This window comes from Anomaloglossus baeobatrachus, chromosome 10 (assembly GCF_048569485.1).
Source record: "Anomaloglossus baeobatrachus isolate aAnoBae1 chromosome 10, aAnoBae1.hap1, whole genome shotgun sequence".
Classification (NCBI taxonomy): Eukaryota; Metazoa; Chordata; class Amphibia; order Anura; family Aromobatidae; genus Anomaloglossus; species Anomaloglossus baeobatrachus.
In genome coordinates this window covers 50,749,897-50,776,107 of record NC_134362.1, presented here as the reverse complement: position 1 = coordinate 50,776,107, position 26,211 = coordinate 50,749,897, and the positions used below count along the sequence as shown (strand labels likewise).

Sequence of the window (26,211 nt, the reverse complement as noted above, 5' to 3'; positions counted from 1 at the left end):
AAATGTCACACCAAATTAATTTATCCACCATTTATAGTACTGGTGATAAATGTATGATTTCTGGGGGTTGCCCTCTGATCCCTAGGATTGGGGGAGTCTGAGATAAAGACCCCACTATGTTTGAAACAGTTGCATGTATGAAGTGACAAAGCAAGAATTTCACCCCCTAACCCAGTAATAATGCTGAGTGGCCTCTTAAAACAAATAATGCCCTCTTTTAGAAAGTATTAATGCCCCTTAAAAAGTAATGATGCCTCCTTTCTGAAACCCCCCTCAACCAAACTGTTTTTTGCAAAACTGATCTGAATGACCAAGACTTCTCCCTTGCAAAAAGACCAGAACGGCACTGGGGTCTCCATGTGAAGTCATTGCACCTCCTGTCGCAGAACGCGCATGCATTGTAGTCCGCATGCCTATTGGATGGGGAGGGGTGGGGCAGAGAGCCTGTGGCTCCCTCCTTTACCCTACAATACAATTGTAATGAGGATACATTTCGAGGTAGAGCTACAAGACGTTTGCAACACCGGAGCTTTTTTAATTTTTTAGCTTCCCCTCCTTAAGAATTTCATGTCCAGGGCCAAAGGCCCCCCACCCTTCCTGCCTCCCCCCTCACCCCCCCACTATGTTTCCACTGCTCCATTTGGGACTGATGTGATGACTTTATCTATCCACAAAAGTGATTGAAAAAATGGCTGAAATTGCACAACACTTTTTTTTTCCACATATAGGTCTTTTGGGATTGGTGGGGATCCCAGGGGTCAGTCCCCCCCTGAAAGAGCATATGTTTATTGTTAATTATGTGCATGTATTAGTGAGAAAACAACTCTTAGGTTATGTTCACACAGGGCATTTTTGTTGCATTTTTTTCTTTAGTACCATATAGCAAAACCTCATTTCTTGGCGGGAAATAACCTGCGGGTTTGGTGTGATTTTTCTGGCATTTTTTTTGCAGTGTTTTCACATTGTTTTTACATCTCCTCATTACTTTGTATGGGTGAAAACACACTGCAAAAATGCTGAAAGATCTGACATGCTGCTTGTTTCAAAAAAGCAGCAAAAACCAAGCAGGTTGCCATTGCAGGCAGGAAAAAAAACAAACGCATGCCTGTGTGCATGAGGTTTCTGGAATCTCACAGGCTTTGCTGGGACTGGAAAAGCAGCGTTTTATTACCATGGATTTGCATAAAACCAATGAAAACACCAGGCAAAAAAATGTGGCAAAATTTCCCTTTGTGAACATAGCCTTACTCCTATAAAACATTTCATCCTACACTTTGCCATTCACCTTCATCCTCTGACCCCACAACTCCAAAGCCACTTTTTTCGCCAATTTTTCTTGCATTCACATTTACCCTTGTTGACGTCTCCTTTTAGTTTCTTGTGCTTTTTCTTTGGTTCCTTTTACTCTTTCTTATTTTGCCTCTTAAGCCTGCTTTACACGTTACAATTTCTCGTGCGATTGCATTTGCGATCGCACCCGCCCCCATCGTTTGTGCAGCACGCGCAATTTGTAAGCTGCAGTTCATCGTTCCCGGGGTGTCACACGGAGCGATGTATGCTGCCTCGGGAACAATGAACAACCGGACGTTCGATTTTTAGAAAATGAGCGACGTGTCAACGATGAACGAGAAGGTGAGTATTTCTGCTCGTTCATAGCTGTCACATGCTAATGTACCGCCCCGCGGGCTCAGCTGCGACCACCGAACCGCTCGGATCCGTGCTCATACTGCGGGTGGTGGCTTGAGCCTCTCACGGACCCGTGGGTCACGTCGCTCTGCAAGGGAGTTGGCGCTACACGCGGGGACTTGGGTGAGGTGTTTCCACGGCCAGGGCCGCGGTGGTTTGGGATGTAAGTTCATGACGCCACCCACGGGTTGTAGTGAATGGATGGACACCACCACTGCCGTTAACTAGGCCTCCCGGGTATGGTGTTGCGCAGTTTGGTGTTGACCCCTCCGTGGGTAGGGGAGTGATGGTCCCGGGGGCCCGAGGGAGGTGCTGAGGTGGGGGAGCGGGTTGGACGCTGGTGCGATGCAGCACGGTGCGCGGCCTGAAGGCACTGGTGTACTCACTCTGACACAATACACTGGAGTCTCTGGTAAACCAAACGGAGTGATGAACGGGGCCCGCAGCCGGCTGCAGCTTCTCCCAGAATAGGTTGGTGGTTTCCGCCTTTCTCCTGCACCTCTGTGTGTAAATGTTTGATTCCTAAGCCTAGACACCGGTAGTCCACTCCCCGACTTGTATATGTCGTAGGAGCCCGTTTGCCCGCAGATGTTGGCCCTTTGGGTCTCTATGCCTTGGCGGTGGCTTTACCCTGTATGGTTGGGCTGTTGTCTTCTAACAGGTCTTGTGTGCGATAGGTCCTAAAGTCCAGTCCGCAATCAGTTGATTTGACTCGGCCCTGTCGGTTCAGGGCTTTGTACTGGGTCTGAGTACCCCTCCTGGTGCTCCGGTTTCCAATCGGTTCCCCGGTTCGGTACCGGTGGGCCACCGCCCGACCCCGGTCCCTACGGTTCTACCGGCTGTAATCCCACCTCCTGCAGGCGGCCACCACCGTCTGCCTCCTTGCCAAAGGTGACCGGGCTCCGACCCAGCCACCGAAGTAGTCTGTTGGCAGGCTTGAGCACAGGACTGACCTTGAACTTGACTTCTTTCTACCCTGCACTACGACTTGACTCACTGTTTTCCCGCCTCCAGGCCTGTGAACTCCACGGTGTGTGGAGCCAACCAGCTGGCTCTGCCCCCCTGGTGTGGACATCAAACCTGGAGGGTGGTGACAAGGTTTTTAGTTTGACTGATGTCACCTAATCGGGTGGGGGTGTGGTGTTGTGTGTGACTACCTGGGACGACCTGACTAGTCCAGGGCGTCACACTACGATATCACTAACGATGCCGGATGTGCGTCACTTACGACGTGACCCCGCCGACATCTCGTTAGATATATTGTAGCATGTAAAGCCCGCTTTACTTCTTTCCTCACAGCCAGAGAAGGACAGGTGCAGTTTGGCGGCGTTCCACCACACTTTATTGGTTCTCCTGAGGGACAAGATTGTTACAAAGCCTTATCCGTTTGCCAGACTGGATTGACTCCTGAAGATATTCAGAAAAGATACAAGGCCTCTTCTGTGACTGATAAAACTGCAGTACATGCCAGGTATGAATTACACCTAAGTTGAAATGGTGTTAGGGTTACCTATTCTGATGCTAGTCACTACTTGCGGGTAGCACAAACAGTAGAATAGTCAGGAAAGCGGGGTCTGGTAACAGGAGGAAATGTATGGACATAGGGAGTACACAAAGGTGTAGCTAGGTCACGATCCAAAGGACATGGTCTGATCATACCACATCTCCTGGCCAAGGGATGAAGCAAAACAATATACAGATAACACAGCATGGGATCATAGCTGATTCTTTATGTGAGGTAAAACATTTCTCTGCCTGTTTTGTTTTTTTTTAAATGTTTTACCTCAAAGAAAGAATAATTTGTGATCCTATGTTGTAACATCTGTACACTTTATGACTTCCGCCCCGGCCCAGGAGATGTGATATGATCAGACCAGGTCCCTGTAAAGTTAGACACGGCCATTACACAGTACACAGCAGGGACAAATATATAAGATTATCCCAGCACAGGAATTTTTTTTTAAACATCCAATTGTGGAAATTATTCTAAGATCTATTGATTAAAATTAACTTTAAAATGAATGTTGTTCATGGGAAATATCCTTTCAATAGCCATCTCTAACCGTATTTCCCCTTCACCTATGACTACAGTAGATGAGATGACATAGTAGAGGAGGAAATTAAACTGCACCTGCCAGTAGTCACCGGTAAATGTAATTTTAATATTGTACTACCTTATCTGGGCATGTGATGTGTGACATGGTCAGACACATCCTGTTTAGTTTATGAAGGAGGGACTCTGAAACTCACAAAGACTATGCGGACAATGCACGAACTGCCAAAAATGAGAAGGAAGAGGGATTCTGATATACCCTGTATTAGACATAAAGGATGGCCTCATACACATTCTGTTAAAATTGTTAGGAAATAGGACTGCTAAACTCATCAAGGATATGCACTAAGTGCCATGGCTGCCAAAAATTAGAAGGAGGGACTGCAATATCCCCTGGAAGACACGTAGAGGAGGGCGTCAGACAACATTTTTTCACAATTTTTAAGGTCCCTGAGACTGCAAATGCTTTTTCCCTCTCCATTCTTGTGATCTTTATATGACCCATCCACTCCCTATTGGTATCTTTAACCCTGAGAGAAAGGAGAGGATAACAGAGAGCACTCACAACTGTCTTTTCTCATCTTCTCATATACAGGTGGCTTGATTCCTCCAAGTCTCTCATGCAGCAAGGAGTCCAGGAAGGGGATAGACTATGGCTTCAATTTAAATATTACACTTTTCATGACTTAGATTCAAAGGTAAGTGACAAAATAACGTAATTCTGTAGTGATGTCTGAAAGAATGGAGATGTCAACAGGTCTACGCAGAAAAGAGAGTTAAGGGGGCTTTACACGCTACGATATCGTTAATGTTTTATCGACCTTAAGCGACCTCAAAAATGGTGATAATCATTCACCATGGAGAGGTCGTCCCAAACTCAAAAATTGGTAAGGGTTGTTTTTCGTTGTGGTTCGTCGCTCTTGCGGCACCACACATCGCTGTGTGTGACACCGCAAGAACGAGGAACGTCTCGTTACCTGCCGCCAGCCACAATGCGAAAGGAAGAGGTGGGCGGGATGTTTACATCACGCTCAGCTCCGCCCCTCCTCTTTGATTGGCCGGCCGCTTAGTGACGTCGTGGTGACGTCGCTGTGATGCCGAACGTCCCTCCCCCTTGAGGGAGGGATTGTTCGTCAGTCACAGCGCCGCCGCCGACCAGGTAAGTACGTGTGACGCTGCCGTAGCGATAATGTTCGCTACGGCAGCGATCACAAACATTCGCATGCACGACAGGGGCGGGTGCTTTCGCGCTCGATATCGCTAGAAATTGCTAGCGATATCGCTACCGTGTAAAGCCCCCTTTAGACCTTCGTTCAGATGGACATTCTGTTTCTCCCACATTTAAGGTTTGGACTAATTTCCAAAACACTTTCAAAATTCTCCTTCCCAGTAACCAGTGAAAAATGGACATCACTTGGATGACACATGGTTGGTCTCGGAGTGCAGTTCATTTCTTTTTTTCACGGAACGTATGGTTGAGTTTGATGCATGGATTTGATCAAAAATGGGCACATTTCTCTGATTTTAATTTTTAGGACACTTTGACCTCGATTCATCATTGCGATTTCTCCAATTATCTGCTATTATTTAAAAAAGTTTGTATTTGCGCATCACTCCATACGATTCGCACTATTTTTTAAGTTGTGTTTCTTAAAGAGGGTGTCCACTACTTTTACATTTAGGATAGGTCATCAATGTCAGATCGGCCAGGGTGCGACACCTGGCACCCCCGCTAATCAGCTGTTATCGGTCCGGGCAGCAGGCAGCCAGAAATGCTCAGTTCCGGAGCTGCTCCATCTTCTGATAGTGGCCGCGACCGGGTACTGCACATCCGCCTCCTATTCAGATCAATGGGAAGCGGATATACAGTACCCGGTCTTGGCCACTATCAGAAGATGGAGCAGCTCCGGAACTGAGCATTTTCAGCTGCCTGCTGCTTCCCCTGGCACCAAGAACCGCTGATCGGCGGGGGTGCCAGGTGTCCCACCCCAGACGATTTTACATTGATGAGTTGACCAATCCTAAGGATAGGCCATCAATGTTAACGTAGGGAACAACCTCCTGAAGTCATTTTTGAATTTTCTTTGACAACCTTGCTCCTCTACATATTTAAAACAAATTCATGAAGTGCAACTTTTACCAAATGTGGCATTTTTTGGCACATGTTGCTTCCTGCCTGGACTTAGGTTTTGGGTAGATTTATTTAATTTTTGAACATTTTAAGACAAAAGTATGACTTTTTAAAAAATGTGCAACTGTTGAACTAAAAAGGAAAAAAAAAAAAAACGGTTAGAGAGAAAAATTAAGAGCATTTTTCATTTTGCGTCAAATACATGAACCATCTGTAATGTTTTAAAGAATTTGATGCAAAAAATGAAAATGATGAATATGGGCCTCGGTCTGCAAAAACACATAAACATGTTAACATTCCAGCATAGGAAAGAACATGTAGGTAAAAACCCTACATCTGAATGAGGCCTTAAGCAGAGACTAATTATTTCTACTGCCTCTCAGATGGATGCCGTACGGATTAATCTGCTGTTTGAGCAAGCGCGGTGGGCAGTTCTTCTAGAGGAAACAGAGTGCACGGAGGAGGAGATGATGACGTTTGCTGCTCTGCAGGTACCAGATATTTAGTAATCGTTTTTTTAATAATACTCGCCAAAATATGTTTTGTGATGACATTTCACAAGGAGAATCCAACCTAAAGAGACTGTTCAGTATTTTGAAACCGGGTTTTCTTTTGTAGAAACATCTGTCAATTGGTTGTACGTGATATTCCAGCTGTTACGTGTGTCTTCCGTCGTTGGGAGACCTCTGACAGGTCTGGGATCTGAGGCTCATCTTGCCTTACAAAACTCTGGGTTTTAAATGTATATTCTTTAGTTTGGTAATGCAAGTGTTAACTCTTTGCAGTTAGTTCCTTGTTACTCCAAACTCAGGTGCAGGCAGTTTGTTACCACTTTAAATAGCCACACGTTCCATCCCCTAATGCCGGTAATAGAGCTCATTTCTGAATTAACCACCGTGTAGGGAGCACGTCTCTGAAACTGCTGTAGTGCAGTTGTTTGCAGACCTTATGGTTGGCTGCAACTTTGGTGTTGGTCTATGTTCCCCTGTCTGACTTGCTTCCCCTGTGTTTCGGCCCTGTGCACACACTGTGTTTTTATACACGTTTTTGCTGCAGAAATTTCTTGAGAAAATGGTTGCAACCTTTCTGCAGACATTCCCCAGCAAAACCTATTGAAAAAAAAAAATACCTGTGCACACACTGCAAAATTTCTTTAGAAAAATAATGATCATGTCACTTCTTTTCTGCAGATACCTGTGTTTTTTTTGCCATAGATAATGGTAAACTAACGCAGGGACCAACCTGTGGAAAAACGCACCAAAACGCGTAAAAAATTCTTGAGAAATTTCTTGAGAAAAATCCTTTTTCTAGTGCGCATAGGGCTTATGCGAGCGTCACAGGATGAGATCTATCGTGCGATCGCATGTGCGATCGTACCCGCTCCCGTCGTTTGTGCGTCACGGGCAAATCGCTGCCCGTGTCGCACAAAGTCGTTTAATCCCCGTCAAACGTATTTACGTGCTGAGCGACGTCGCTGTGGGCGGCGAACATCCACTTCCTGAAGGGGGAGGGACGTTTAGCGTCACAGCGACGTCACACAGCAACTGGCCAATAGAAGCGGAGGGGCGGAGATGAGCGGGACGTAAACATCCCGCCCACCTTCTTCCTTCAGCATTGCCGGTGGGAGCCGTGGGACGCAGATAAGCTGCTGTTCATCGTTCCCGGGGTGTCGCACGGAGCAATGTGTGCTGCCCCGGGTACGATGAACAACCGGCGCAAAGTAAAATAAACGATTTTTTTTAAAATAAACTACGAGTACACGACTCACGATTTGTCACTGATTTGCGATCTCACGTAGGTGTCACACGGGACGACGTCGCCAACGAAGCCGGATGTGCGTCACGAAAACCGTGACCACGACGATCTATCGCACGATAGAGCGCCTCGTGTGACGCCCGCATTAGGCCTTGTTCACACACTACGTTTTTACCCGCATTTTTTATGCGTTTTGGCGGCAGAAATTTCTTGAGAAAATGGTTGCAACCTTTCTGCAGACATTCCCCAGCAAAACTTATGGAAAAAAAAAATAGCTGTGCGCACACTGCGTTTTTTTTCTCAAAAAAATTCTTTCTGCAGAATTTCTTTAGAAAAATAATGTGCAGGTCACGTCTTTTCTGCAGGTGCTTGCGTTTTTTTTGCCATAGATAATGGTAAAATAACGAAGGGACCAACCTGCGGAAAAACGCACCAAAAACGCATCATAAATGAGTCAAAAACACGCGTTTTTTGTGCGTTTTTTTTTACCGCAAGTGCGTTAATCTTTCAGACTAAAGAAATTTCTTGAGAAAAATTATTTTTTTAGTGTGAACAGAGCCTTTCAGTGGTGACGTCTAGTGCATTCACCGTCCTTTGCAGTATTCAGGGTGAGTGGAGGGACAGCTAGGGGCTAGGCACGTGATAGTGATGGGGGAAAAACCCGTATAGGGATGCTAGAGAGCTCAATGTTCAGAAGCAGGTTAGTGTCAGGAGGTGACCCGTCCCCCCTCTCCCTCTTTCCTACCATTTCCATCCCTGTTGTAACCCCTGTGTTGCGCCGTGCGCCAGACATTCTCCTGCCCGAGCATGACAGCAGCCCAATTAAGTAAATGTGGCTGAGTTTTATTGTCAGACTACAAAAAATTAGAGAGCTCTTAAAAAAGTTTTAGATTGCTTTGAACCTTTTAATGCATACAATTGAAAAATTGCCATTATAAACTGCTTTTTGGAATCATCTGAGCTCCCAGTTTTAAGGATGGAGTTAAGGCCCCGTTACACGTAACGACGTATCTAACGATATATCGCCGAGGTCACGGGTTCCGTGACGCGCATCCGGCATCGTTGGCGACGTTGTTGCGTGTGACAGCAAGGAACGACCGTTAAGAATGGAAAATACTCACCAAATCGTCCATCGTTGATTGTTGAGGACGCAGGTTGTTTGTCGTTCCTGAGGAAGCACACATCGCTACGTGTGACACCCCGGGAACAACGAGCTACAGCTTACCTGTGGCTGCTGGCAATGCGGAAAGAAGGAGGTGGGCAGGATCTTACAGCCGCTCATCTCCGCCCCTCCGCTTCTATTGGGCGGCCGCTTAGTGATGCCGCTGTGACGCCGCACGAACCGCCCCCTTAGAAAGGAGGTGGTTTGCCGGGCAGGTAAGTAGTGTGACGAGGCCTAGCGATGTTGTGCGCCACGGGCAGCGATTTGCCCGTGACGCACAAACGACGGGGGCGGGTACGATCGCTAGCGATATCGCTGCGTGTGACGGGGCCTTTACTTACATAGAAATCAGTGTATTGCTCTCTGTCATCACAACCGAAAAGAAAGGACAGTGTTGTAAGCTCGAACTTCTCAAGAATGGTGGTTAATTTGGCATATTATGGTTTCCTCAATCAAAGGGTCACACATGACGTAACAAAAAAAATCCACACATGTTGCATATTTTTTGAAAGGCTGTTATGTTATGGGCTGATGGTGGGTAATAGATCTGACCCTTTATAGTACATTTAGCATCCTTTAAAAAGAATAGGATGAAAGAAAACCAATTTTGAGCCTAGTCTTGTAAAGAAATGAGTCCTAACTCTGTGACTAATAGGACTTAGCTTGTAACCACATGGAAAATGTGCAGCTCCTATTAGAAAATTATTATATTTTCAAGAAGTCACAAGTGTCCTGTAGACGAGGTCGTAGGAATGATTAAGAATGACACAATGATCCAGCATTTTATTGTGAGATCTCTGCTCTCATTCTTAGCCTTTAGGGTAAGGTGGTCACATTTTTAACTGCAGGTTACCTGCTCAGTACTGGATTCACAGCCACACAGCTCAGTGCTGGATTCACAGCCACACAGCTCAGTGCTGGATTCACAGCCACACAGCTCAGTGCTGGATTCACAGCCACACAGCTCAGTGCTGGATTCACAGCCACACAGCTCAGTGCTGGATTCACAGCCACACAGCTCAGTGCTGGATTCACAGCCACACAGCTCAGTGCTGGATTCACAGCCACACAGCTCAGTGGTGGATTCACAGCTACACAGCTCAGTACTGGATTCACAGCCACACAGCACACAGCTACTCAGCTCAGTGCTGGATTCACAGCCACACAGCTCAGTGGTGGATTCACAGCCACACAGCTCAGTGCTGGATTCACAGCCACACAGCTCAGTGGTGGATTCACAGCCACACAGCTCAGTGGTGGATTCACAGCCACACAGCTCAGTGGTGGATTCACAGCCACACAGCTCAGTGGTGGATTCACAGCCACACAGCTCAGTGCTGGATTCACAGCCACACAGCTCAGTGTGGGATTCACAGGTACACAGCTCAGTGCCGCTGTATAATATCCTCCATAGAGCTTCTTTTGTCTGTGTGTTACAGAGAATGAATATTAGGTTTCAGAATCTCTGTGTGTGCTGTGTATGGGAGACATCATAGCAGCTTGTCTCCACCCACCAGCTCAGAGGCAACTGAAAATTCAAAATAGAGCCTGTAAGGGGGAAAACTGTTAAAAAAAATGCAGGACACAGGTCATATAGTGGACAGAAATAGTGTTATTTCTCATGTACACACATATGACAGCTTACTGTGAAAAGTTACCTGAAATGAAGGTATATCTTAAGGAGTACTGGTTGTACTATATTTTGTCATCTTTTGTTGTATGACTGTCCTGCTATGGGTGGAAACTAGATTAAAAAGTCAGCATACATTGAACAACCAAGCCACTGGTGCTACCTGGCTCGCATTTACCCAAGGCCATCACCTGGACACAAGCTTTGAACAGCCACTTCTTTGCTAATCTCCAGCGCTGTTCTTGCACATGAGAGCAAGGATCAACACAGTATCGTTCCTTTTCGGTGCCGACCCTCTGGATCAAGACTGTAACGTACATTTTCGGTGCCGATCCTCTTCATCAACACTGTGCCATTACTTTTCGGTGCCGACCCTCTTGATCAACACTGTGCCGTTCCTTTTTGGTGCCGAGCCTCTGGATCAACACAGTGCCGTTGGTTTTCGGTGCTGACCCTCTGGATCAACACTGTGCCATTCATTTCTGATGCTGACCCTCTGGATCAACACTGTGCCATTCATTTCTGATGCTGACCCTCTGGATCAACACTGTGCCATTCATTTCTGATGCTGACCCTCTGGATCAACACTGTGCCATTCATTTCTGATGCTGACCCTCTGGATCAACACTGTGCCATTCATTTCTGATGCTGACCCTCTGGATCAACACAGTGCCATTCCTTTTCGGTGCCGACCCTCTTGATCAACACTGTGCCATTCCTTTTCGGTGCCGACCCTCTTGATCAACACGGTGTCGTTCCTTTTTGGTGCCGACCCTCTGGATCAACACAGTGCCTTTCCTTTTCGGTGCCGACCCTCTGGATCAACACTGTGCCATTCCTTTTCGGTGCCGACCCTCTTGATCAACACTGTGCCATTCCTTTTCGGTGCCGACCCTCTTGATCAACACTGTGCCATTCCTTTTCGGTGCCGACCCTCTGGATCAACACTGTGCCATTCCTTTTCGGTGCCGACCCTCTTGATCAACACTGTGCCATTCCTTTTCGGTGCCGACCCTCTGGATCAACACTGTGCCATTCCTTTTCGGTGCCGACCCTCTTGATCAACACTGTGCCATTCCTTTTCAGTGCCGACCCTCTGGATCAACACTGTGCCATTCCTTTTCAGTGCTGACCCTCTGGATCAACACGGTGTCGTTCCTTTTCGGTGCCGACCCTCTGGATCAACACTGTACCATTCCTTTTCGGTGCCGACCCTCTGGATCAACACAGTGCCGTTCATTTTCGGTGCCGACCCTCTGCATCAACACAGTGCTGTTCCTTCTCGGTGCCGACCCTCTCCAGGCACATCAGTTCTCGAACTTACTGCAATAGTTACCCCCAAGTGTGATTGTGGGGGTGGTATCTGATTTTTCTCTTCTTTCTGCAGTTGTTCCATAATCTCATTTTATTGTTTAATATTCCGTGGCTCCCGACGTCTGCAGTTTACTTTAGTATTCGGAACGCTGAATATGTTTCTCTTTTTATTCTTCCCTTGGTAGTAATAGGACATTCATTAACTGAAAATGTTCCTCTTTATACTTTACGTTCTATATAACTGCAATTGTGCCCTTGGGAGTTGAGGATGCAATTTTATTCTGGTAATTAAATAATCTTTCATTAAGGTTTCCAAATCCTTCTTCCAATGTAAGTGCTCATTGCCAATCTAAAAAAATATCTGAAGACGAGAAAGTAAATTGAATTTAGGTAGGAAAAAAACTGAATTTACCTTATTAAAATGCAGAGTAGACGGTGGCTCTTTTTTTTTTAGAGGTAATAATATAATCTACCTGATGCACCATACACAATCTCATCAATAGACATCCCCTTAATAACGGCATTTTGGTAAGTTGTTGAGCCGTTAGACCTTCCATGAACAGATCTTGTTTATTTGTATTTTGGGTACCGTCTCACTAAACAATGTACCAGCAATACCGACCATGATACGACCTGGTCAGGATTGCTGGTGTGTTACTACATGGTTGCTGGTGAGCTGTCAATCAGGCAGATCTCACCAGCGACTCTGCACTTGGTAACCAGGGTAAATATCGGGTAACTAAGCAAAGCGCTTTGTTTGGTTACCCGATATTTACCCTGGTTACCAGCGTACACCACTTAGCACTGGCTCCCTGTATACATAGCTAGGGTACACATCGGGTTACTAAACAAAGCGCTTTGCTTAGTTACCCGATATTTATCCTGGCTACGTGTGAAGGGAGTCAGCACTAAGCGGTGTACACTGGTAACCAGGGTAAATATCAGGTAACCAAGCAAAGCGCTTTGCTTAGTCACCCGATATTTACCCTGGTTACCAGCGTACGCTGCTTACACAGAGTCGGTGCTCGTTGGTCTCCCGCCGTCAAACACGCCGATGTGTGCTGCACAGCGGAAGCCCGACGACCAAGAAATGAACCAGAGCAGTGTGTAACGAGCTGCGATTTCACAGCAGGGGCCAGGTCGCTGCTTAGTGTCACACACAGCGAGATCGCTGATGAGGTCACTGGTACGTCACAAAAACCGTGACTCAGCAGCGATCTCGCTATGTGAGAAGTACCCCTAAGACCTGAACCCTCTACTGTTCAGGATTTTGTGGCCATAATGACACAATATTTCAGCATCTATATAATGGGCACTAGGCCCTATTGAGGCTTTTATCTGGACACCACTGGCACGAATATAGATAGACCACTGCATCAAGCGTAAGGGAGCATGCTCCACTGAAGTCTGGGGCATAAAATGCTGAATGACCATTGTGTAGTGACCGATTATGTTACTGTACCATGGGAATATACTGTATTTCACTAAATATTTAAGCCTTTATACTACGGTTTTATACTATTAAACTTACCCCCCATTGTGTTTAGGATCCATAATAAATTAGATCCCATCTACCTTCCCAATGATAATTAGGAATCTGTTCAGAGGACAAGCATGCAACTCGTAACTCGTAAGTCTGTGTTACGAGTGTGTCCCGCTCTGGGGAGACCTCTGGCAAGTCTGGGACCAGGAGGTCACAACACCTTATTGTTCGCAGGTTTACAACTTGTATTTGAATTAATCTACTTTCTTTTAGTGTTTTAGGGGTTAAGGATTCTTTCCTTTCTGGCTCTCCTTTGTAGCCTTAAACTCAGGTGTAGCTCTTTTGTGACCACTCACATTCGCTATAAAAAGTCACTTACCATCTGATGCCAGTTATAGATTCTCATTTTATGCTGACCACTTTCGAAGGAGTCTGTCTCTGGAAGAAGCTGAGGAGTTTTGACTATTGCAGCTGTGGTGTTTAGCTGCACTGGCCGTAGCTTGAAGTGTTTTTCATTTTGTGTCTATTTTTCCTCTGAATGTCTCCTTTATCATTTTGTTGTATTCTTGCAGTGGTGAGACTAGTGTTCTCGCTGGCCTTCTCACTAGCCAGGGTGAGTTCAGGGAAAGGGAGGTCCTAGGCACGTGACGGCGACAGGGGGATGTTAGGGAGCATAGGGTAGAGACTCAGGTGAGTGCACGAGGTGTCCCCTCTCCCTATTGCCAGGGCCTTCCTTCCATGCCATTTCCGTTGTTACCCTTGTGTTGCACCGCACGCTGAGCGTCTGCACGCTCTAGTGTGACACTCAGCCATGGAGGGGAGGGAGTTGAACAAAAGAGAATACGACTCTCCTATAGCCAATAGTACAGATGTGTAGTATTATTAACTAGTGCCAAGTGGGGAGGTGTCCCATTTTATGCCCCCCCCCCTGTTAGATGACTTTCACGCATCCATTGTACACATCCATGAGTTCTCATGTGGATCCATAGAATTTCCGATCTGTGAGGCTCAAAATATGTCCTATTCTCATCCATTTTGCTGATCAGATTGAGAAATTAAAGTCTATGGGTATCCATATAAAACAGATGAAAAATGGAAGACAGACTGTGCACTTGTGTGTTCCATCCCAGTTTCATCCATTGTTCACTGTTGCATTGTTAATGGCTAAATAAATCTTCAGTCTACGTCCTGCGGTTTTTCAATATAAAAAAACCCGGATGCAATAAAAAGGAAATAGGGGTGACACATCACATAAAAACAATCTGCTGTATCCAGATGTAAAAATAGACACCAATGTATGAATGTAGTCTCAGGCTCTGTTCACACGTCCGTCCTGATATTCCATTTTAGGGGCAGATTGTTTGTCTGCTCCTAAAGCGGGCTTTACACACAACAGCGACATCGCTGGTGAAAGCACCCGCCCCCGTCCTTTGTGCGTCACGGGCAAATCGATGCCCGTGGTGCAAAATATCGCTAGGACCTGTCACACTACTTACCTGTCTAGCGACGTCGCTGCGGACGGCGAACCGCCTCCTTTCTAAGGGGGCGGGTCGTGCGGCATCACTGCGATGTCACTAAGCGGCCGCCCAATAGAAGCGGAGGGGCGGAGATGAGATGGCCGAACATCCCGCCCACCTCCTTCCTTCCTCATTGCGGGCGGCCGCAGGTATGGTGATGTTCATCGTTCCTGCGGTGTCACACATAGCGATGTGTGCTGCCACAGGAACGACGAACAACCTGCGTCCTGCAACAGCAACAATATTCGGGATAGGAACGACTGGAGAACAATCAACGGTTTGGTAAGTAATTTTGATCGTTAACGGTCGTTCCTGCGTTTCACACGCAACGATGTCACTAACGAGGCTGGATGTGCGTCACGAATTCCCTGACCCCAATGATATCTCGTTAGCCATGTCGTTGCGTGTAAAGCCCGCTTAAGGCTGGACTCACACGCGCGTATGACATCCGATGTGAGAGCATCCGATGCAAGATGCTAATGACTCCCGGCTCAGGCTCTGCTGCGAGCGTGAGCCGAGTGTCATGCGACTGTGACCCGATCCTGCAATCGGGTCACAGCTGCAAAGCTGAGAGTGGGCGCTGCAGAGGAGAGGGAGGGGTTAATCCCCCCATCTCCTCCATTGTCAGCCTGTGCGTATATCGCATTGCACAGGGATAACATCCAAGTGCAGTCCGATGTTTCTCTCGCACCCATCCACTTGAATGGGTGCGAGGGATACGGCTGTAGCAGAAAATCGCAGCATGCTGCTGCTCTTCTCGCATCCAGATTCTGGATGTGAGAAAAGCTGACCAACGGCTCTCCCTCATTGACTAGTATTGGTCAGAGTGTAATGCGAGAATTTCTCGCATTGCACTCGTCTGATTTCAACGCTCGTGTAAAACTGATTGTCAGGACAGCTGTGTGAACAGAGGCTTACAGGATATACTGAGGAGCTGTATAGTGTAAAGTTGTAATGTATTAGTATAGTAATATAACTGGACATTTTCTCCTCTAATGTTTTAGTATCATGTGAATAAACTGTCCGTAACCTCGGATCCAATGCTTTTGCCCCAAGACCCTGCTCTTCAGGACCTGGATGAGGCGCTGTCACATCTAGAAGTAAAATTAGAGGCAACAACTCCCAGTGAGGCGCTGGTATGTCAGGCACAATTGCATTATCATCATCTAAGATGCAATTTTGTTTGTACCTATATGCATGTATTTTTTGGCTTAAATGTATTTTTGCAAATGGATTTAAAAAAATTTGCATTGCACTCTCTATTCCTGGCGGCAGACTAAGGCCCGATTCACACATCCATCATTTCGCCAGATTGCCAGATCCGGCACACTCCAGTACAGTGCAATACAGTACAATGGGATTGCAGCAACCTCCGGTCACATGTGCTTGCCGCGATGCCATTGTACAGTATTAACACTGTACTGGAGTGTGCCGGATCCGGCAATCTGGCGAAATGTTGGATGTGTGAAACGGGCCTAAGTTAACTAAGAATCTGTCAGGCCCCGCAACCCGCCTGTTATCCATCCCTCCCCCATCACCGGGCCCCGGGACAACCAACCCCCTACCCACGGAGGGGAGAACTAACAACAAAGCTGCTCCCTGTCACCGCTCCCGGGATCCCCGTCCAGAGCAGCGGTGGTGTCACCAATATCACCACAACCGTGGGTGGTGTCACGGACAATACTCAAATCCCCACAATCAAAATCCCCCTTTTCACTCACGGGCGAGGAGCGCCACTCGAGTCCCCGGGATCCGGCCCACCGCTCGAGCCACCACCGAGCAGCAGCGGCAGCCGCAGCGGCCGGACCCGAGCAGTGGGAGAGCGCAGCGTCCCCTCCTCCGCCCGCAACATAGTCAGTACACAAAATTGTCCCTAACCTTTAATCTGATACTTTAATCTGATAGCTGAGTGATCATGATATCTGCCATTTTTACTATGTACATACAGTGTGCACAATATATACCTTCATGTATCTTTCTCTTTGCCAGGAAGGAATTGAACTTGAACCCGAGATGCAGGAATATCTGAAGGTTTTTAGGTGATTTTTTCTGTTCTCCACAGTCCGTCTTTACACTTGATACATGTATAATACTAACTATTTAATATTTGCCCTCAGGCCCCGGAAAATGACTCTTAAAGGCTACAAACAAAATTGGGTGATGCTGAAAGGAACCAATGTGTCATGTTATAAAAGCAAAGAAGAGGCCAGAGGGGAACCATTGATCCTTCTAGCACTAAAAGGTGAATAATAATAATAATAATAGTTGATATTACATTGCAAAATGGATCTTAAAGAGAATCTGTCACCAGGTTTTTGCCACGTATTCTGAGAGCAGCATAATGTAAGGGCAGAGATACTGATTCCAGCGATGTGTCACTTACTGGGCTGCTTAGTGTAGTTTTGTTAAAATCACCGATTAATCAGCAGGAGATTATCATTACAGGACTAATTGGCGTGCTGCAGGTAGTCCAGCATATTCACGAGCTCTGTATAACTGCTAGATCTGCAGCAGAGAAAACAGTGATTTTATCAAAATGACAGCAAACAGCTCAGTAAGTGACACATCACTGGAATCAGGGTCTCTGTCTCTACATTATGCTGCTCTCGGATGGGGGAGCAAAACCTGGTGACAGATTCCCTTTAAGAGACGAGATAATTATAATTTTGGGTATGTGCACCATTCCTCTAGTCAAAAGAATATTTTTAAGTTTTTCCCAGGTTGACATTTGGGGCGGATTTTAGACGTAGATTTCTAAACTCAAAACTGCAGCGTTTTTACATCAAAAATCTGCACAAATTTTATGCGCTTATTCATGCTTTTTTATTTTCCTTTTTTGTCGTTGCAGAAATTCACCAAAAAAATGAATCAAAGGCTAAGTTCTCATGTCCTGGCATCATCCGTTAGGAGGGATCTGTTGGAAAACTGACTTCTGCCGGATGATTTTTTTAACATGGGAGCCTACAGAGAACGGATCTGTTAGTGGATTGCTATTTAGTCATCCTTGCATTTGTAACGGATCCTGTTACAGATGGACAATAAATAGCAATCCATTAACGGATCCGTTGTCCACAGACTCTACATACTAACAACTCATCTGGCCGACATCCGTTATTTAACAACGGACAAAAAAGCTGTGTTTGCACAATTTTTTTGCAAATGGATCCGTGATAACTGATGACTACAAGACATGTGAACCCAGACTCCGAGATTTAACCTGTGGATTTAGGGTCCATATTAAAATAATAGGGTAAATTGTGCAAAAAAAAAAAGGGGCAAGTTCAAATGATAGGGTAAATTCTGCCCCCCCCCAAAAAAAAAACGTGTATTTGCACAACAAGAAAAGGTTGTGTTTGCAGAAATTTTATTCCAATGGATCTCTGCAGGATCCATTCTAAAGAATGTTTACTGGGCATGTGAACTCAGCTTAAAAAATATGTCCACCCCTTGTAGGTACATGTCTTCCTCAGTGTCTGATCTAAATGTGTGTTCAAACAGGAGAGGAGAAGGGGTTAACACCGCGCATCAGCCAAATGAAGATGTAGAGTTGTTGATAAATTAATCTTTTTTTATTCCATAGGTCTACGCGTTTCGAGGTTGAAACCTCTTCCTCAGGACCAGAATATCAACAAAAGCCTAGTTGATATTCTGGTCCTGAGGAAGAGGTTTCAACCTCGAAACGCATAGACCTTTTGAATAAAAAAGATATTAATTTATCAACAACTCTACATATTCATTTGGCTGATGCGCGGCGTTAACCCCTTCTCCTCTCCTGTTTGAATACTTATCCACGTGGGACTCCAGCAGACGCCATTATCTTATGCTTGGCAGTGGTTGTGACTTTCACAACCACATTAGGTGAGTGTATATACTTTATACATTACTCCTGTTTATCTGGTAATACTCCTGTTTATCTGGTAATACCCTATCAGAGCTTCTTAGACTAGTTTTATCACTGATCTAAATGTGTGGTCTTTCAATGTTCTCCTGGGTTGTTCAGAAGCCACCCATACCTGTAGGTATGGACACTCCCATCTGTCACCCATTGAGCGTCACTAGTGATATAGCACTTATATTAATGGAAATTCTATGCCCTCAAACTTTGTTTTCCAGGATGTGAAGTCATTCCAGAGGTCAACATTGCTTCTCAGAAGTTCTGTATTAAGCTACTAGTCCCGTCCCCAGAAGGAATGAATGAAGTTTATTTGAGATGTGAAAATGTAAGTATCCATCAGGTCCCAGAAATAACTGTTCCAGGAACCAAAAACTGAACCGACGCGATATATCAATTGGTCTTAGGAGCAGCAATACGCCCGCTGGATGGCTGGTTGTCGTTTGGCAGCGAAAGGACGCACCATGGATGACTCTTCTTATGATGGAGAAGTGCAAAGTATACTATCCTTCCTGACTCTTCAGAAATCCAACGCCCAAACTTCATCCTCAGCAGCGGAGTCCATCAACATGCTGGCCTTGGTATCACCGAGATACCAGAAAAAGCTCAAACTCAAGCAGGTGAGCAGTTACACCATCTGGGTAGATATTTGGGTAAATGCACATGGAGTTTTTTTGCAGGAGGTCAAAACAATGAATTTTTGGTTATGTTCAGTTTATGTTCAACTGCACATCCAGCTGAAATGCATCGCGGTGCAGAGACTCGTCGGGTCCCTGTACTGCGATATATGCTGCCATGCACACAAAAGCTGTCAGCTTTCATCTGCATCCCAGTGACTTAGGGCAGCGTATGGCAAAGATGTCATGCGTTGCGATAACACCGACGCCGATGAAAGCAGCCAGCAACTATGTGCTGGCTACACAGGAGGACGCTGTGCAATGTGGGAGCCAGACAAAATGGAGACATATTTACCAGGATGGGGACATATATACCAGGAGAGGGCCAGTAGATACCAGAAAGGGGACAGTATGTACCAGGATGGGCCCAGTAGGGGTACACACAAGTATACACAAGGAGAGCGACAGATACCAGGAGGGGGACAGCAGATACCAGGAGGGGGACAGTATGGGGACATATATACCAGGATGGGGACATATATACTAGGAGAGAGGCAGTAGATACCAGGAAAGGAATAGTATGTACCAAGAGGGGGTCAGTATATACCAGGATGGGCCCAGTAGGGGTACAGTATACACAAGGAGAGCGAGGGGTATAATATGGGGATATATATACCAGTATGGGGGCATATATACCAGGATGGGGACATATAAAACAGGATGCAGGAAACATATATGCCAGGATGGGGGACATATTTACCTGAAAGGAGCCCAGGATGGGGGACATTAGAACAGGATGGGGGACATTACTACATAATGGGGGGGACTCATATGTCTTTATAGAATTTAGTCCACTAAATGTATACATACCTACATACATCGACCCAACATAAGGGGGGGGGGCTTAGGTCCAAATTTTTCACTAGGGCCCATTTAACTCTAGTTATGCCACTGGGCTTTGGTGTCCTTGCAGAGGCTCCAGTGTTGGTGCCATTTGCTCTGTACTGTTCAGCATAGAGAAGGGGCGGCTTTCTGGCAGAAGCCGACTGAAGATTGAGCCTATCACTACTTCTAAATCCTTCAGGGTTTCCAGACTCTGAAGTGGTTAAAAGAAGTGACATGTGAACAAATAAACAAAAATGTGAACAAAAAACAGAACGCGTGCACAGCAATGTCGTTTTGATGTTGCTGTGCGATATGCTCAATTTATGGAACGCCATCTGCACATCCTGTACTCTCTACTAGAACTCTTTCTCGGTACTTTCCATCAAATGGCTTTCCTGATTTTTTTTTGTATGTGATTTTCTCAGCTATCACCTCGTATATTGGAGGCCTACCAGAATATTGCCCAGATTACACTTATGGAGGCCAAACTGCGCTTTATACAGGACTGGCAATCTCTTCCAGATTTCGGAGTCTCGTATTTCCTTGTAAGGTTAGTGATTTCTCCATGTATAATAACATTGTCAGTTTTATCGGACACCTTCTGCTACACTTTACTTTTAATTTTGGGTGGTCTGGAACCAGGATGAGACCCGTGCGCCAAAAGGCCACCAATAAAATGCACCCTGTGGGACCACTCCACAGCAGCGCGCAAACACCATCTGATCCTCATTGGCTAATTTTCACCACGTTCTCCGTATGCATGGACAACTGTATGTTTGTGGGTGGATTTACTTGGTGATTGTGGTCTTACGTGTAGGTAGAGATAGCTGTCAATCACTAATAGGATCGCCCATTGGACTCCTATGCATAGGAGTCCAGTGGGTGGTCCTATTAGTGATTGACCGCTATCTCTACATACATGGAAGACCACGATGACCAAGGAAATCAGCCCACTAGATTACCAGGGATTTTAGGGAATAAAATACAAGTTATTGTTAAGTTTCCCACTCCCAAAACAAGGACACCTTAAAAAATGACTGCTATTTAAATATATAGGTTTTATTGTACCTAGGACTGAAATGAGCAAATGATGATGGCTTCATCTATGTGACAACCTACGCTTGCCGATATTCTACGTCTGGACAGTTGGATCATGTTCTTTCTTCTATATATCTTCTATATATTTCTTCCAACCTCCAGGTTCAAAGGTGCTCGCCGGGACGAGATACTGGGCATTGCCAGCAACCGACTGATTAGAATAGACCTGAATGTTGGAGATGTGGTGAAGACCTGGATGTACAGTAACATGAAGCAGTGGAACGTAAACTGGGATATCCGACAGGTAAAAGTGCATGGATGGATGAATGCTATCTACACCGGCAATGGAGAAGTGTATATCCTCTGAAATGGGCAAATATTGCTGCACGGTGGCTCAGTGGTTAGCACTGCATGGTGGCTCAGTGGTTAGCACTGCAGTCTTGCAGCGCTGGGGTCCTGGGTTCAAATCCCACCAAAGACACCATCTGCAAGGAGTTTGTATGTTCTCCCCGTATTTGCTTGGGTTTCCTCCGGGTTCTCCGGTTTCCTCCCACACTCCAAAGACCACACTGATAAGGACTCCAGATTGTGAGCCCCAATGGGGACAGTGTTGCCCATGTATGTAAAGTGTTGTGGAATTAACAGCCCTATATATAATTGAATAAATATTAATATTATTATTGCAGACCTAATATATCCTAATAGCCAATTTAACACGTCAATGGGAATCTGTCAGCACCAAAATGCATTTTAAATGAGCTATACCTAGATATAAAAAAAAAAAATAATCATACAAGCATTGTACCTGTTAGTGGTTAGCACCTGACAAAACTTTTAGTTTTAGTGCAAAGGAAAAGAGGGGTCTTCAGTGCACCCCTGGTATGGCCAAGAGCAATGAGGACATATCATTGGTGCAACCTGTGCAGCCGCACAGGGGCCCGAGAGGTGAAGGGACCCGTTACCACCTCCAAAGCAGGTAGAAATGTGCATTATGAGCCATTGGACTGTAAAGGGCCCATATATAGTTCTTGCACAGGAGCCCTCTTCTGTGTCCACCAGTGGCCAAGAGCTCCGTGCACCATTACAGCCCCTCATTATGCATGTTGGTGGCTTCCCCTGCTTCTGATTGACACTGCATGCTTCCCAAAGTGAGCAATGCCTGTGCTCAGCCCACCTTTGTGCACACTGACACTGCCTGAGCCCAGCTGAACACAGTGGTCGGGTGTGTTCTCCTCCTTGGTTCCTCTCTGCAGACGCCGTGTAACGAGCAGATGTGCGCAGAGAGGAGCAAAGGATGAGAACTCGCTGCCCACTGTGTGCGTAGTGCGTTCTTCCCAGCTCTTCTCGTGCAGACGCCGCTTTCTACACTTCCACATATCTTACTGTAGAGGGCAGCATCCGCAGCAAGGAGCCAGGGAAGAGAACGTGCTGTCCACTATGTGCACACCAACACTGCAATCATGGGCACATGCCGCCAAGGACAGGCAGTGTTAGTGCACACACATGGCCTGATTTCAGGCTATTAGTTCAGGCTTCACTCTTAAGGCCCTGTCACACACAGAGATAAATCTGTGGCAGATCTGTGGTTGCAGTGAAATTGTGGACAATCAGTGCCAGGTTTGTGGCTGTGTACAAATGGAACAATATGTCCATGATTTCACTGCAACCACAGATCTGCCAAAGATTTATCTCTGTGTGTGACAGGGCCTTTATAAGTGCTGTCAATCAGCAGCGGGGGAAGTCACCAACATGCAAAATGAGGGGGCGTAATGTTAGAGGTGCACCGAAACCTCCTCATTTGCATAAGAATTAAAGGCTATTTTTAGAGCCATTGTACTAGTAACAAGTACAGAGGTGGTATGACTTTTATAGGGGCTAGGTCCTCTATATTACTGTATAGCCCTTTTAAAATGCATTTGGGGGGGATAACAGACTTCCTTTATATAGTGTGTCCACCCATATCCTGTCCACCGCCATTAACTTGAGAACGGCGGCAGCTATGGGCATAGAAGTGGTGTCTAGGTATAGTAAAGTAGCCATGCGCTACACAATGAAACCACCTATAGCGCCACCTGGTGGAAAACAACAGAGTTAGTATTTTTATCTCGAAAATGGAACGAGATAGAGAAAAAAAGTGAATTACAAAGCTGTAGGGCATCATCAATTCAATAGGAATCGACACCTTGCATACAGAAATGCTATGATTAGAACGTGTAACACTCACAATGCTGCGGACGTGAAGCGATACCTCATGGAGACCTTCCTACAAGTCATTGGGTATGGTGGCTGTGTGGAGTGGCCTCCACGCTCACCTGACCTGACTCCACTGGACTTCTTTCTGTGAGGTCACATCAAACAGCAGGTGTATGCGACCCCTCCACCAACATTGCAGGACCTACGACGACGTATCACAGATGCTTGTGCAAACGTGTCCCCTACCATATTGCACAACGTGCAGCAAGATACAGTATGCTGTGCAGAGGCCAGATGTGCATTGCAGCTGACGGGGGCTACTTTGAGCATCAAAGTTAAATGAGCGCCATATGCGTGACCAGCATTCAATGTTTTGGGGGATCATGGGTTTCATATCATAGCATTTCTGTATGCAAGGTTTAGATTCGTATTGAATTGATGATGCCCTACAACTTTGTAATTCACACTTTGTTTCTTTATCTTGTTCTGTTTTCAAGATAAAAATGCTAAACCGTTGTTTTCCACCAGGTGGCGCTATAGGTGATATCATTGCGTAGCGCATGGCTACTTTACTATACCTAGACACCACTTCTATGCCTATAGCTGCCGCCGTTCTCAAGTTAATGGCGGTGGACAGGATATGGGTGGACACACTGTATATGAGTTACAAGCAAACTTTGGGAAGGGGATGTTTGGATTTGTTCTACATAACCGGGTGGCGTTTTTGTAGCTTTTCTTGTAATTTAGCCACTTATTTGTGTAAAATTAAGTTTGCCCTTATTGGTTTGTATTTCAGGTGTCCATTGAATTCACGGAGAATATTAACGTTGCCTTCACCTGTGTTTCGGCTTCTTGCAAAGTCGTCCATGAATACATAGGCGGCTACATCTTCATGTCTACACGAGCTAAAGACGGTGGAGTCAAAGGCCTCAACGAAGAGTTGTTCCATAAACTCACCGGTGGGCACGAAGCCCTGTAGGAATCTTCTGTAATGGAAGTCCATAAAGTAGAAAACCACAGCATACACCATCCAAGATCCAAAAAGTGCTTTTATTCCATATAACATGCAGGTAAAATAGTGGGAAGGAGAGAGCTGGGTGCAGGCCTCCCAAGAACGAGGGGACCCGTAGAAGCACACAAGGTGCGAAACGGCCGTCGTTCTTGGGGGGCCTGCACTTGACTCTCTCCTCCCCGCTATTTTACCTGCACGTTATATTGAATAAAAGCACTTTCTAGATCTTGGATGGTGTATGCCGTAGTTTTCTACTTTATGGACTTCTGTTCTGGATATCTTCTCTCCTCGTCCACGTGCACCCATTACCATTTCTTCTAAAAGGACTGAGGCTGTTCCAAGGTATTCGGTGTAAGGTATTGCACGGTTCAGTGCAGAATCGCTTCTGTTTATTACATCTTCTGTAATGTCTGCGGCCATCATCTCCATCCAAGATGACTGCACTTTGTAATAATCGCATGCAGCATTCTATTAGTTTATGTTTTTCACAAGTTGATAAAAATGGGAAAAATGTGGTAAGAAGTCTTTCTGCCATACAATGCGGCTTTTACCTCTACACGTATCAAAAATTGTCTTAAAAGCAGATCCTGCTCTATTTTATATAAAACTGGTAGTGCCTTGTAAGTACGGCACAAAGGATGCGGCATCATAGCCCGGTCATCTATAGGGAGGCGGACAGCGCGTCTTATTACTCTTATAGAACTGTTCTTACATACCGATTATATGTGATTTAATTTTGTGTAAAAGTCAAATTATTCGTCCTAGGGAAAAAATATTACAGGATTACAAAATAATGACATAGAAAGGAGTGTCCCATACATTTTACTTCTGTACAATAAATACTTGTCTCACCTCTATTCCATTTCGTTATTAATGCATTATGGATTTTCTTTATTAATATTAAAAGGTGTCTTCCGGTTTTCAAAAAAACCCTGTCAAAAAAAAAAAAAAAAAAAAAAAAGTCCTTTACTCACCCTCCCCTGGTCTAGTGCTGAGTCTACGACTATTCTCCCTTTGCCTATTATTGTCTACAGCAGGGGTGGGGAACCTCCGGCCCGCGGGCCGTATGCGGCCCGCGACGACTTTTTCTGCGGCCCCCGGGCTGATTCCCGGGAACTGTAGTGCTGGGGCGGCAGCCGCATCTTACTGGCTGCTGGCCCTTTAAAACCCCACACAGCGCGTTCAATGCTGAACGCTGCATTTCCTATACCTGAAAGACTACGTCCCCATGCTGGCACTGCCTACGTGAGGACGTACTTTGTAGGTGGGGTCGGCGTGAGGGGCGCTAAAATCAAAAGGAGAGGATTGACTGCCAATCATCCCCCAGGTCTTACTGTGGCGGCAGCGCTCTGTGCCCAGCGGCGGTGGCTCCCTGTGCCCAGCGGTTGCGGCGGCTCCCTGTGCCCGGCGGCTCCCGTGCCCAGCGGCGAAGGCGGCTGTTCCTCTCTGTGCCCGGCGGCTGCTCCTCTCTGTGCCCGGCGGCAGAGCCCTCCGTGCCCGCAACCACCTCCAGCGCTCTGTGATCCCAGCCTCCCCCAGTTCTCTAACTACCTCCAAGCTCATCAGAGTCTGCCTGTGCCCCCAGCGCTCTGTACCTCCAGTGCTCTGTGCCCCTCTTTCTCCCCAGTGATCTGTGCCCCCCCAGTCTCCCCAGTGATCTGTGCCCCCCCAGTGTTCTGTGCCCCCCCAGTCTCCCCAGTGATCTGTGTTCCCCCAGTGTTCTGTGCCTCCCTCCAGTCTCCCCAGTGATCTGTGCCTCCCCAGTCTCCCCAGTGATCTGTGCCCCCCCCAGTTTTCTGTGCCCCCCCCAGTGTTCTGTACCTCCCCCAGTCTCCCCAGTGAT

At 46.2% G+C, this 26,211-nt stretch overlaps 1 protein-coding gene across 1 annotated transcript in view; it reads left to right on the top strand.

The window, feature by feature from the left end:
- The window catches only part of FERMT3 (FERM domain containing kindlin 3), a 47,670-nt gene extending 23,309 nt beyond the window's left edge, over positions 1-24,361 (top strand). The window contains exons 5-15 of the mRNA XM_075325971.1: positions 2,986-3,157; positions 4,335-4,437; positions 6,254-6,361; positions 15,736-15,867; positions 16,721-16,770; positions 16,849-16,973; positions 18,845-18,951; positions 19,031-19,243; positions 20,551-20,675; positions 21,326-21,467; positions 24,153-24,361. Of these exons, the coding sequence (XP_075182086.1) occupies positions 2,986-3,157; positions 4,335-4,437; positions 6,254-6,361; positions 15,736-15,867; positions 16,721-16,770; positions 16,849-16,973; positions 18,845-18,951; positions 19,031-19,243; positions 20,551-20,675; positions 21,326-21,467; positions 24,153-24,335 (1,460 nt within the window). The 3' untranslated portion in view covers positions 24,336-24,361. The remainder of the gene's footprint in view (positions 1-2,985; positions 3,158-4,334; positions 4,438-6,253; positions 6,362-15,735; positions 15,868-16,720; positions 16,771-16,848; positions 16,974-18,844; positions 18,952-19,030; positions 19,244-20,550; positions 20,676-21,325; positions 21,468-24,152) is intronic.
- The last annotated feature ends 1,850 nt before the right edge of the window (positions 24,362-26,211 follow it).